Here is a 12,902-nt window from a genome sequence, read left to right as displayed (position 1 = left end):
CATTAGTTTAAACGTATGAATGAACGTATATGGTATTAAAATCAATCGTAAACACAATGACGAGATCGGTGTTTATACAGTCAGTCGGAAGTTATGACAAACCAATTGTATTTTGAATTCATGAGATTTCCTTACAAGAATATTTGTTCATGATCTGATTGTCAATTGGCAAAAGACATTTCTTCCATTAACGCGTGGTAATATTTCCCCTTTGAAGCTAAAACGACTAATGAAATAAAGAGTCAGAAATAGCAAAATGGTATTTAAAGTAGTTTAAAATAATATCGTTTCATGTCACACGGTCTTTCCGATTTACTAAGAGGTAAAACCTGTGCATTAATTGCGTTCGTCGAGGTTCAAGAATACCCCATAATTATAAGCTATTTTGCTGCTGACTCGACTTGCATTAACGAAATGGAATAAGGAATCATAAAAACCGCAATAATTGATCCATGGACCCTATTCCCGTAATGTTAATTTGTCTTGAAATAAATAATACCATGAATATCAGGCTTCAAAATCGACAATCTGCGTAACCCACATTTTACGAGAAATCGACATGACCTGATTATATATGTAAATGGCAGTAAAGGCTTCAGTAATGATAGAACAGGAATAGCAGGTGACATCGGGACTTCAATGAGTGACAAGGATGCCGGGGGACCAATCTCATCACTAACAAGACATGGCTGCAGTTGAAGTACGACATAGCAATGGTTGAGACGTGTTCGGTCACATATTCTGTAAACAATTTCGAGATATGAACTTTACTTATTTAATCATTTTGAAATAGACGTTAATACTGATATATTCCTAAATATTTACAAACAAATATATATGTATATGAAGTATGTCATATTCTTGTCGCTTGGTTGAGTTATGGTGATTGAGAACGAGGAGACGATAAATAGTTGTTACGGCTAATAACTCCGCTATAATGATACCCATCATATCAGCAGGCCGTACCCGAGAATGACAGAGAATCAATCGACGTGCGATGTTAAACCTCCGTCATTACCAGTATTGTAAATATGTCACATTCTAGTCTTTCGGTGCTTTACATACATATATAAGCTGACTGTTCGGAATGCATTTCTCCTATCGCCTCCAATCAGCGGCCAGAATCAATAACGTGTTTACTCATAATAATAATGAGACGTTATGACGGGACTGGGTGTATATATATATGTACGCACACCAGTCGGGACAGACACTACAGTGCGCTTTACGTTAAGTCGTATAATTTGATCAAAGGATTAACGGATTATATGCAAACACACGTAACGGTCACTTGATGAGGTATATACCTGGCTGACTTAACGCTACAGGTACTTATCTATGAATGTGTTGCCGCATTCTGTATAGTGAATGGACTTTACTGACCACGTTTCTGTGTAGAGAAAATACTACAGTTAGACATTGTTTGGTAAAGTATAACTACAGTTGGCAGGAAAACTGTAATCATAGGATAATTATAGACTGATGTAGTGAAACATGATTCCCAATACTGATATTGTGAAAGGCCTCCCGTCGCCCGATGGAAAGAGTCGTAATCCAAAACTTACTATCACAATCGACAAAGGTCCTCAGCAGATCGTAAAACCGAAGAGTATCTCTCCCCGGAATAAGACCGCCAGCGTGGGAATTTTCCCTCCCATCGCCGAAGAACATCTTCTCAAAAAATCCCAACAGGCCTATCCAATATCACCGAAAACAGTAAACCATGAAGCTGGCACTGTAACCTTCAAACAGGACCATCAAACAATCTGTCCGATAACGACCGTACGAAGGTCGTCAATAACCAATGGAGGGGGTCTAGTAAAAAAAGCATCATTTAAAGGGATGGGGAAGTTCTCGACTGTTCTTAAAGCTAAGATGGCTTTTAAAAGTCATAACAAGAGGCCGCGGGATAATCCTGTGGATGATGAAGAGGAGGATTTGATCATAGAACTACCAAAGGAACCACGCTTCTCCACAATGATGTCACCAGAGGCGCAGTACGCCATGATGAAAGGATATGAGGACACTATATATAACTGCTTATGTAAAAAGTACCCAGAGCAGAGGCCTTCCCTACGAAGAAACAGAACACCTATTTCTAATGTCGATCTACGGAACAAAGAAGATACACGGAAGGTGATAAATAAGGAAGACCAGGACTCAAATCAAGAATTACCATTAAGACATGACTCTGAACGCGAGGAGAGTGATACTGCTTCTCAAGGCTCCTCTAACGATTCTCCTTTAACAGGTCCGTCGTTTAATTTCTCGCCTCCTCGTTCAGCAAATATGTCGAGACGGGCGTCTATGCCCGTACCATCAATTAGTCTTAATAAGATTGGTCGGTCTAGAAGTCTTGCTCCTTCAGGAACCGTGTCTGTCGACTCGACCTTGTCTCGTGCGAACAGTTTACCTAGTGTTATCCCACGGGAAAAACAGCTAGTTTTGTCGTACCGCCTCCAAAGTGCTATGGACATTTTAGACACAGTTCGGGATGGTCTGGGGTACAATTACACGTCCCCGAGGATCAGGGCTAATACATCTAAGGGTATCAAGCCGGTTTTGGACTATAACAAGTGGGCTGGCGTCTGGGGACAGGAATTCAACGTGCATGACCCACTTAGTACGTATCCATGTTATCTTGTCACGATAAAACATATGTTATGTTAACAGTATAATGTGTAACGTCGAATTCGCGAATTTACGTAAAATATCTGTCTGAATTTGTATTTCTTAAAGCATGAAGAAAGTGTGAAGTTAAAATTTGAATTCAATGACTACATAAAAGCATTCCATATATACATGTTCGATAATATATTAATTGACTTAACCTTTTTAAGATGGAAGAATTAAGAAATGGTGGCCCATGTTTTTGTCTTTGTGTGCGATCAGAATGTAGGTCTTTCATGCGAACAACTAATGATAATTGTATAAAAATAAGTTTACACTTTCGTTTGCTTTGATACTGTTTTACACAAATGTTAACTTTGATACTTGAAGATTAGACTGTTTTACACTAACGTGAACTTTGATACTTGCAGGCTAGACTGTTTCACAAAAAAAGTAAGCTTTGATACTTGTAGGCTTGACTCTTTTGCCCAAACGTAAGATTTGTTACTTGTAGACTTGACTGTTTAACCAAAACATAAGTTATGATACTTGTAGATTAGACTGTTTTACACTAAGTTAGTTTTAAAACTTGTAAGTTAGGATGTTTTACACAAATGTTAGTTCTGATACTTGTAGACTAGACTGTTTAGTTAGGATATTGTATCCAAACATAAGGTTTGATTTTTATAGATTAGAATGTTTTACACTATCGTTAGCTTTAATACTTGAAGTCAAGACTGTTTTACCAAAACGTTAGCTTTGTTACTTGTAGGCTAAACTGTTTTACCAAAACGTTAGTTTTGTTACTTGTAGGATAAACTGATTTACACTTTCATTTGCTTTGATACTTGTAGGCTAAACTGATTTACACTTTCGTTTGCTTTGATACTTGTAGGCTAAACTGATTTACACTTTCATTTGCTTTGATACTTGTTGGCTAGTTTTTCTGCTTTACACTTACGTTAGTTTTTACATTTGAAACTTATATATGTATGGATTATCATTAAATGACCGTGTTTCCAACATATTTGTTTCATATCGAAATAGCTGTCATTTAATACATTATTAGGTCTGTACCAAGAGTGTACTAGTACACAAGTGCTTTGGTAGGTTCAGTAATAAGAAATCTCATTCAAAAACAGGTTATCACCTAAACCTTCCATCCGATAAGGAACTAACAAAAACGATCATACTTGTCTTCGGGGTATTTATATACGTAGTGATTTCAGCTTTAAAACGTGTCAAAGATAATTTTTTAACAAAGTATATGTACAGAATGCATCATTTACGATTTACTAGTAGTTGGTTATCGTAACTCATATTTCAAAACGTTCTATTTCAGAAACAAAATGATGTGTATATACCAGATGAATAGAACACTATACCGTTTCAACATTTTCTGGGGGTAGGCAGAGACGAACAAATTCATCTTGATGGAATCTGCGCAGCAGTTACTGGTGTATTGAGGGAATCCCCAGCTGACAGTTACCATCATAATGGATAGACGAATTCTGACTAACTAATAGTGTATTTGAGAGCCGGTTACAACTATCACTTTCTCACATATTAAGGAGAAAAATCCTAACAAATACAACTTGTTGATAGGAGTTAAAAGATTGACTGTAATATACCAGTACCAAACGGGTTCAAAAGGACATTGGCAATCGGAAACTACACATTGCTCTGTGAAATTATTGACTTGTATGACGCTATTGCGTCGATTGATTAATCTTTTGTGTTTTACTGTCTCTTTGGAAATAAACATAAACGTTCATTTTATTAAAATGTCGTTTCTTTTAGTTTCTATATTAAACAACATTTTGCAAGCCCGTTAGGAAATCCTTTCCATTCAAAGTGTCCTAAAACTGGTGGTATGTTTGGAATTACAGCGATCACTCTACATGCGGACATTATCTCACCTAACCTGACACACATACAACTGTTGTCACTAGACAGTTTTTCGTATGGAAGATTTCTATAGGGTCCTTCTACATGGTGTTCAATACATTTTACTTTTAATGTTTCTCCGTATTGAATTTGAGTTTTGATTTTGTTCTTTCGTGATAATACTGTGGTATGTGTTTTTCTTCTGTGTTCAAACTGTGCTAATTTTGTCCTTTTATGATGACACTGTGGTATGTGTTATCCTTCTGTGTTGATACTGTGATATATATTTGTCCTTTTGTGATGACACTGTGGTAGTGTTATCATTCTGTGTTGATACTGTGATATATATTTGTCCTTTCGTAATGACACTGTGGTATGTGTTATCCTTCTGTGTTGAAACTGTGATATATTCTGTCCTTTTGTGATGACACTGTGGTATGTGTTATCATTCTGTGTTGGTACTGTGATATGTTTTGTCCTTTTGTGATGACACTGTGGTACGTGTTATCCTTATGTGTTGATACTGTCATATATTCCGTCCTTGTGTGTTGGTACTGTGATATATTCTGTCCTTTTATGATGACACTGTGAAATGTGTTATCCTTATGTGTTGATACTGTCATATATTTTGTCCTTGTATGTTGATACTGTGATATATTCTGTCCTTTTGTGATGACACTGTGATATGTGTTATCCTTCTGTGTTGATACTGTAATATGTTTTGTCCTTTTGTGATGACACTGTGGTAGTGTTATCCTTCTGTGTTGATACTGTAATATGTTTTGTCCTTTTGTGATGACACTGTGGTAGTGTTATCCTTCTGTGTTGATACTGTGCTATGTTTTGTCCTTTTGTGATGACACTGTGAAATGTGTTATCCTTATGTGTTGATACTGTCATATATTCTGTCCTTGTGTGTTGGTACTGTGATATATTCTGTCCTTTTATGATGACACTGTGAAATGTGTTATCCTTATGTGTTGATACTGTGATATATTTTGTCCTTTTGTGATGCCAATGTGGTATGTGTTATCCTTCTGTGTTGAGACTGTGATATATTTTGTCCTTTCGTGATGACCCTGTTGTATGTGTTATCCTTCTGTGTTGATACTGTGCTATGTTTTGTCCTTTTGTGATGACACTGTGGTATATGTTATCCTTCTGTGTTAATACTGTGATATATTCTGTCCTTTTGTGATGACAATGTGGTAGTGTTATCCTTCTGTGTTGATACTGTAATATGTTTTGTCCTTTTGTGATGACACTGTGGTAGTGTTATCCTTCTGTGTTGATACTGTGCTATGTTTTGTCCTTTTGTGATGACACTGTGAAATGTGTTATCCTTATGTGTTGATACTGTGATATATTTTGTCCTTTTGTGATGACACTGTGGTATGTGTTATCCTTCTGTGTTGATACTGTGATGTATATTTGTCCTTTTGTGATGACACTGTGGTACGTGTTATCATTCTGTGTTGATACTGTGATATATATTTGTCCTTTCGTAATGACACGGTGGTATGTGTTATCCTTCTGTGTTGATACTGTGATGTATATTTGTCCTTTTGTGATGACTCTGTGGTACGTGTTATCCTTATGTGTTGATACTGTCATATATTCTGTCCTTGTGTGTTGGTACTGTGATATATTCTGTCCTTTTATGATGACACTGTGAAATGTGTTATCCTTATGTGTTGATACTGTCATATATTCTGTCCTTGTATGTTGATACTGTGATATATTCTGTCCTTTTGTGATGACACTGTGATATGTGTTATCCTTCCGTGTTGATACTGTAATATGTTTTGTCCTTTTGTGATGACACTGTGGGATATGTTATCCTTCTGTGTTAATACTGTGATATATTCTGTCCTTTTATGATGACACTGTGAAATGTGTTATCCTTATGTGTTGATACTGTCATATAGTCTGTCCTTGTATGTTGATACTGTGATATATTCTGTCCTTTTATGATGACACTGTGAAATGTGTTATCCTTATGTGTTGATACTGTCATATAGTCTGTCCTTGTATGTTGATACTGTGATATATTCTGTCCTTTTATGATGACACTGTGAAATGTGTTATCCTATGTGTTGATACTGTCATATAGTCTGTCCTTGTATGTTGATACTGTGATATATTCTGTCCTTTTGTGATGACAATGTGGTATGTGTTATCCTTCTGTGTTGATACTGTGATATATTTTGTCCTTTCGTGATGACACTGTGGTATGTATTATCCTTCTTTGTTGATACTGTGATATATTTTGTCTTCCTGCGTTGACAATAATATCTTTTGTGAATTTTCCTTTTTTATTGATAATAGGATAAAGTGTGCACTGTGTTGACGATGTGAAATAATTTGCCATTTTGTGTTGACACTGTAGTATATATTCGTCCTTCTCTGTTGTCACAGTGATACATTCTGCTTTCTATTTCGCTTTACAGTCGGGTTTATTTATATAGGAACAAGGTCGCAATTATATTTAGGTGTACTCGGCAGACATGAAAAAATGATGGTGTTGTCTAGATTTAACTACACTACATTGCAATCGGCAATAATCGCTGTGACCACCTTGATAGTAATAATAGCTTCTTTACAATAAACAACATATAAAGACACTAATGCTAAAATAGCAGATAACAAATAATCAGTGACAGGTATCAAGTATTTATTTTTCTTCTCGGCAGGAACTCGTACAATTAGACAAAATTTAATTTTCACAAGTGAGTAAACAAATAATCAGTATTGTAATGTCAAGTAAGGCGTGAAGAGCCGGACGTTATCGCCACGAACCAAGGTCGTCTTTTGTCGAGTTAAGCGCTAACATTAACGGTTCAAAACAAATTAATTCCTAACAATATCGTAAATCAAAAGAATGGACATTTAACCAAATGGTTGACAACGACGACGACGATGATGATCAAAATTACCGGAGAATATTTAACACATGAATCAAACAGAAGAGTATTTGAGAGGCTAAATTTTTAAAAACAAAATACTAACAAAGAACAATCAGTCACAAGATACACATCACACTGTATGTTTGGGTGGATATCATTGAGGACTCGGATGACAAAGAAATTCTGAACATAAAAACCCATTATTGTGGTATACAAACACACAATCAGCACATCGTCAGCTCAGAGTCCCCTGAACAGATATTGAGTAGAAGGAAGTCATATTTCTAGTTTAGAGAATAACGGTTTAAAGGCCTTTCACACTTACAGCGATTGTTCGCTGAAATAAGTAATATAAGGCTTCACTTTATGCAATTACTTATCGGATCATAAATCATTCAATAAGTGACCAGCACCCATTGATTGAGGTTCAACCATAGAAAATCTCTGATGACAGAACTGGCTATATCATTAAATTGATAGTTTTCTACAACAGAATAACAACAGCTAATAATGGTTGATAAACACTAAGCTTCGATTATTACCATACATTCAGTTTTTAGTTGGAGAGGTTTGTCAATGGAACTTATTTCACATATTTTAAAATTAATAGAATTTTATAGAATTATATGTTTACTGCCAGAAATTAACGATCGATATGAATGAGGAGTTTGTACTTTTAAGCTATTGTGTTTTCCTGTTGTCAGAAATGACAAATTATTCATGCATAATACATGAGTGTAGGATCAAACACGGGTTAATAGCGTTAAAGATCAAAACATTAAGTTTCTTTCTGATGTTACTGACCCCTTTAATATTATAACAAGTACAATCACGAATGTCAAATATTCAATTTCGTGGATGTCCACTATTCAATTGAATATTCCATTGGATATCCACCTAACTACTAATTGTCCATATAACGCGGCGTCTGGGTCTGAACCTGTTTCAGATATATTTACGTTAGTGTATGCCATTCCTGAATTATGAACATAAGAAAAACACTGGATAAACACCTAGATAAACACTGTTCAGTCCCTATATATGTTTACATGAGCAATTATCTTTTTTTTTAATTACACTGGTAGACTTTATAATTATTCCTATCAATGATATATTCGAAAAGTTACAAATTGGCTTATAAGGCCAACGTTTTCCCACTGCACTAGTTTTTAGAACCGGTTTTCTGTGTTTAAATCACTTTACGTACGCTGTACCTTTGTATTAAGATCGACATTTACTCACTTTTATAAAATCGAAATATGTATGTTCAGTATACCTTCTTCAGACTTATTTCAAGCAAAGTTTTTCCTTTACTGTTTCTTGGTACTTCATATCCCGGCACTATTTTTCCATTCATATATTGATGTGTTAAATACGTGGTATCGGATTAGCTTTAGTCACAAAAGAGTGGTCGGAGAACTGTTACATAACGGAGTGTTCACAAACACACCCACCGAAAAAACTGTATCAGCCGAACGTAATAGTAAATGGAAAAAACAGTATATTTAAATACAGGATTAAGTGGAACCAATGTGTCATATTATCACACACTTATAAATAATACATGTTATACAACAGGATTTTGGGACAGTAATGGGTAGTCTTGTTTCACCTGCTCTGGCTACCCTTGGTATAGAGTTTAAACCGGGCCCTGTTGTGTGAAAGTAAGATCTAAGGCACATATATACCACTGTGACATCACAAGAGGACAAAATCCGAACACAAGAAATAAGATAAAACAACAGCAGGGTCAAAAATAGACATCAAGACTAAGGGGAGTACAAAAATAGAAACCGAAGAAACACCAAAACAACAAAACAAATCAACTGGAACTGAGGAGATATCAACACAAAAGAAAATACAACAACAACAAGAACCGAAGAGACTACAAAATGAAGAAAACAAAACCAATATTATCCTCACAAAAAAAACTAAAACAAGGTTATGTGGGAAGGTAATGATTTCCTGTGTCGCATGTCGTTTTGTCTTCCAGCAGTTCCAGTACAGTATGTGTAATAGGTCATCACAGATTTAAGACTGGGTAAACAATTACAGTTCTTAATTGTGTTAAACACTTCGATAACAAAGGAAGAAATCAGGCCGTGTGTTGCCTCCAGTAAATTCAGCATAGATCGGCGCCCCTAAAGTAGAAAACCCTGGTTAAGTTGTGCATTAGTCAACAAAACGCATGTATTCAGAAAAGCCCGATACTTAGAAAAAAACTATCTGAAGAAAAAGAATCAATTGTGAACTGAAGATTCTAAAATCTCAGAAGGCTGGCATTAATACGGAGGATATGATAGGTCAACAGAGGGCTGGCATTTAATACGGAGGATATGATAGGTCAACAGAGGGAACGATTTCTTCAACTGCATCAAGAGAAAACAAGTGAACGACTATCCACTACAACTATGCAGACGAAATTTATACCACGAACACATCAGTGATCCATCTCATTCCTAGACCTCTTGGTAGTAAGGAAAGAAGATTTAATAATCAAACACCCGGCAGAAAGAACAAAGACAAATACCTACACATTATCGCACACAACTATTGAAACGTAAGACAGATATCAGCTAATCACAGTAAGGCCAATGGAGAACAAGGGACAGGGTCAATAAAGAAGGCAATCACGATCTGCTTACAGTTTTCGATCGTGAACAGGGACGACAGTGCCTGCAAACTATCTAGGATTTATGACCATGTTTCCAGCCATTGAAAGACAAAGACAAAACAGCCAAACAAACGTACCTAACACATTAACGGCACCAATCGGCATCGATGGCACCAGCTAGGACTCTGTGTAAAGAAAAGAGTCAGAACTGGTCTGTGCGCTGCTTTTATTAGAGGGATATAAATTCATGAATTTATGGCGTCAATTTATCTATCTTTCGATGATGTATTTCCTGTAAGAAAGGGGGAAGGAGCGTAAAAACGTTCCTGACAATTTGAAATAAAATAAGGCGACTTGAGTGAAACGCCGAAGTTTATTTATATAAAAATATGCCATTTAATATCAAATCATAAATCATTACCCAAACAATATATAAACTGCAGAATTACTATGATTTCTTAAAGTATTTCAGACTGGTTATGATGTTTGCCATATTTAATAAGGCTATGCTAAAAAATTCCTTCATATACTTTCATTTTTTTAACATTTATTGAGATCATGCTTAGTATTAAATGCTTACCCTCAAACAATACCGGTAGCCAAGTCTTTTCCAAACAATACCGGTAGCCAAGTCTGTTCCAAACAATACCGGTAGCCAAGTCTATTCCAAACAATACCGGTAGCCAAGTCTATTCCAAACAATACCGGTAGCCAAGTCTTTTCCAAACAATACCGGTAGCCAAGTCTATTCCAAACAATACCGGTAGCCAAGTCTATTCCAAACAATACCGGTAGCCAAGTCTTTTCCAAACAATACCGGTAGCATTCTATTCCAAACAATACCGGTAGCCAAGTCTATTCCAAATAATATCGGTAGCCAAGTCTATTCCAAACAATATCCCAAACAATTCCGGTAGCCAAGTCTATTCCAAACAATATCCCAAACAATTCCGGTAGCCAAGTCTATTCCAAACAATTCCGGTAGCCAAGTCTATTCCAAACAATTCCGGTAGCCAAGTATATTCCAAATACTGCCGGTAGCCACTTCTATTCCAAATAATACCGGTAGCCAAGTCTATTCCAAGCAATACCGGTAGCCAAGTATATTCCAAACAATACCGGTAGCCAAGTCTCTTCCAAACAATATCGGTAGCATTCTAGTCTAAACAATACCGGTAGCCAAGTCTTTTCCAAGCAATACCGGTAGCCAAGTCTATTCCAACCAATGCCGGTAGCCAAGTCTTTTCCAAACAATCCCGGTATCCAAGTCTATTCCAAACAATACCGGTAACCAAGTCTATTCCAAACAATACCAGTAGCCAAGTCTATTCCAAACAATACCGATAGCCAAGTCTATTCCAAACAATACCGATAGCCAAGTCTATTCCAAACAATACCGGCAGCCAAGTCTATTCCAAACAATAACGGTAACCAAGTCTTTTCCAAACAATACCGGTAACCAAGTCTATTCCAAACAATACCAGTAGTCAAGTCTATTCCAAACAATACCGGTAGCCAAGTATATTCCAAATAATGCCGGTAGCCAAGTCTATTCCAAATAATATCGTTAGCCAAGTCTATTCCAAACAATACCGATAGCCAAGTCTATTCCAAACAATACCGATAGCCAAGTCTATTCCAAACAATACCGGAAGCCAAGTATATTCCAAATACTGCCGGTAGCCAAGTCTATTCCAAATAATACCGGTGGCCAAGTTTATTCCAAACAATTCCGGTAGCCAAGTATATTCCAAATACTGCCGGTAGCAAAGTCTATTCCAAATAATATCGGTAGCCAAGTCTATTACAAACAATACCGGTAGCAAAGTATATTCCAAATAATACCGGTAGCCAAGTCTATTCCAAACAATTCCGGTAGCCAAGTCTATTCCAAACAATTCCGGTAGCCAAGTCTATTCCAAACAATACAGGTAGCCAAGTCTATTCCAAACAATATCCCAAACAATTCCGGTAGCCAAGTCTATTCCAAACAATAACGGTAACCAAGTCTTTTCCAAACAATACCGGTAGCCAAGTCTATTCCAAACAATAACGGTAGCCAAGTCTTTTCCAAACAATACCGGTAGCCAAGTCTTTTCAAAACAATACGGGTAGCCAAGTCTTTTCCAAACAATACCGGTAGCCAAGTCTATTCAAAACAATACCGGTAGACAAGTCTTTTCCAAACAATACCGGTAGCCAAGTCTTTTCCAAACAATACCGGTAGCCAAGTCTTTTCCAAAGAATACCGGTAGCCAAGTCTATTCCAAACAATACCGGTAGGCAAGTCTTTTCCAAACAATACCGGTAGCCAAGTCTATTCCAAACAATAACGGTAGCCAAGTCTTTTCCAAACAATACCGGTAGCCAAGTCTTTTCCATAGGTGATTATTTGATTAAGCTCGGATGATCTATATGTTGTACCACAGTGAAGAACTATCAATCAATCATTTTATAAATAAATAAATAATATGTATACAAAAATCTAAATATATTATCACGTGACCACTCTATAATTTGGTCACGTGGCTTACGTTGTCTGAATGTTCTGGACATCGCCGGTCAGCATCACCTAATCACTAGTCATGCTCAATTGTGGATATAACGGTACTCTTGTGACCAATATCACACAACTTGAATTATAACAATCGTGTCTGCATTTACTTTACATAATCTGTTATTATAGTCCCTCTGTAAGACCTATTACCGTATTTGTATGTGGTGTGTATTGCCCGCGGGCTGCACGAGTTTTGCAAATGTGGGTTTTGTAAAACCCTTAAATCCAAGATTGCCTACATCTTCAATTATAAACAAAACTGTAGAAATTCTCAAGACTTACTCATCAAGTGTACATGACAAATTGAATATAACAGGCATTGTATTAC

The 12,902-nt window shown here is 36.5% G+C and overlaps 1 protein-coding gene across 3 annotated transcripts; it reads left to right on the top strand.

The window, feature by feature from the left end:
* The first annotated feature begins 1,193 nt into the window (after positions 1 to 1,193).
* On the top strand, positions 1,194 to 4,382 carry LOC110455969. Of its 3 annotated transcripts, none has more exons than XR_002463531.1 (3): positions 1,194 to 2,623; positions 3,042 to 3,104; positions 3,953 to 4,382. XR_002463531.1 is itself a non-coding variant. In XM_021506445.1 (3 exons), exons 1-2 carry the CDS (start codon positions 1,495 to 1,497, stop codon positions 3,044 to 3,046), a joined length of 1,134 nt encoding a protein of 377 aa, XP_021362120.1. In that variant the 5' UTR covers positions 1,194 to 1,494; the 3' UTR covers positions 3,047 to 3,063; positions 3,953 to 4,382. The 3 variants fall into 3 exon arrangements, 2 of the variants coding, with proteins under 2 accessions (XP_021362120.1, XP_021362119.1); XM_021506445.1 differs by having other exon boundaries at positions 3,042 to 3,063; XM_021506444.1 differs by lacking the exon at positions 3,042 to 3,104.
* The last annotated feature ends 8,520 nt before the right edge of the window (positions 4,383 to 12,902 follow it).

The sequence above is a fragment of the Mizuhopecten yessoensis genome, unplaced genomic scaffold, assembly GCF_002113885.1.
Source record: "Mizuhopecten yessoensis strain PY_sf001 unplaced genomic scaffold, ASM211388v2 scaffold8447, whole genome shotgun sequence".
Taxonomy (NCBI): Eukaryota; Metazoa; Mollusca; class Bivalvia; order Pectinida; family Pectinidae; genus Mizuhopecten; species Mizuhopecten yessoensis.
This window is presented reverse-complemented; position numbering and strand designations above follow the sequence as displayed.

Excerpts from the sequence above, each read along its gene's own strand:
- LOC110455969 (XM_021506444.1), top strand. The coding sequence starts at position 1,495 with ATGATTCCCAATACTGATATTGTGAAAGGCCTCCCGTCGCCCGATGGA.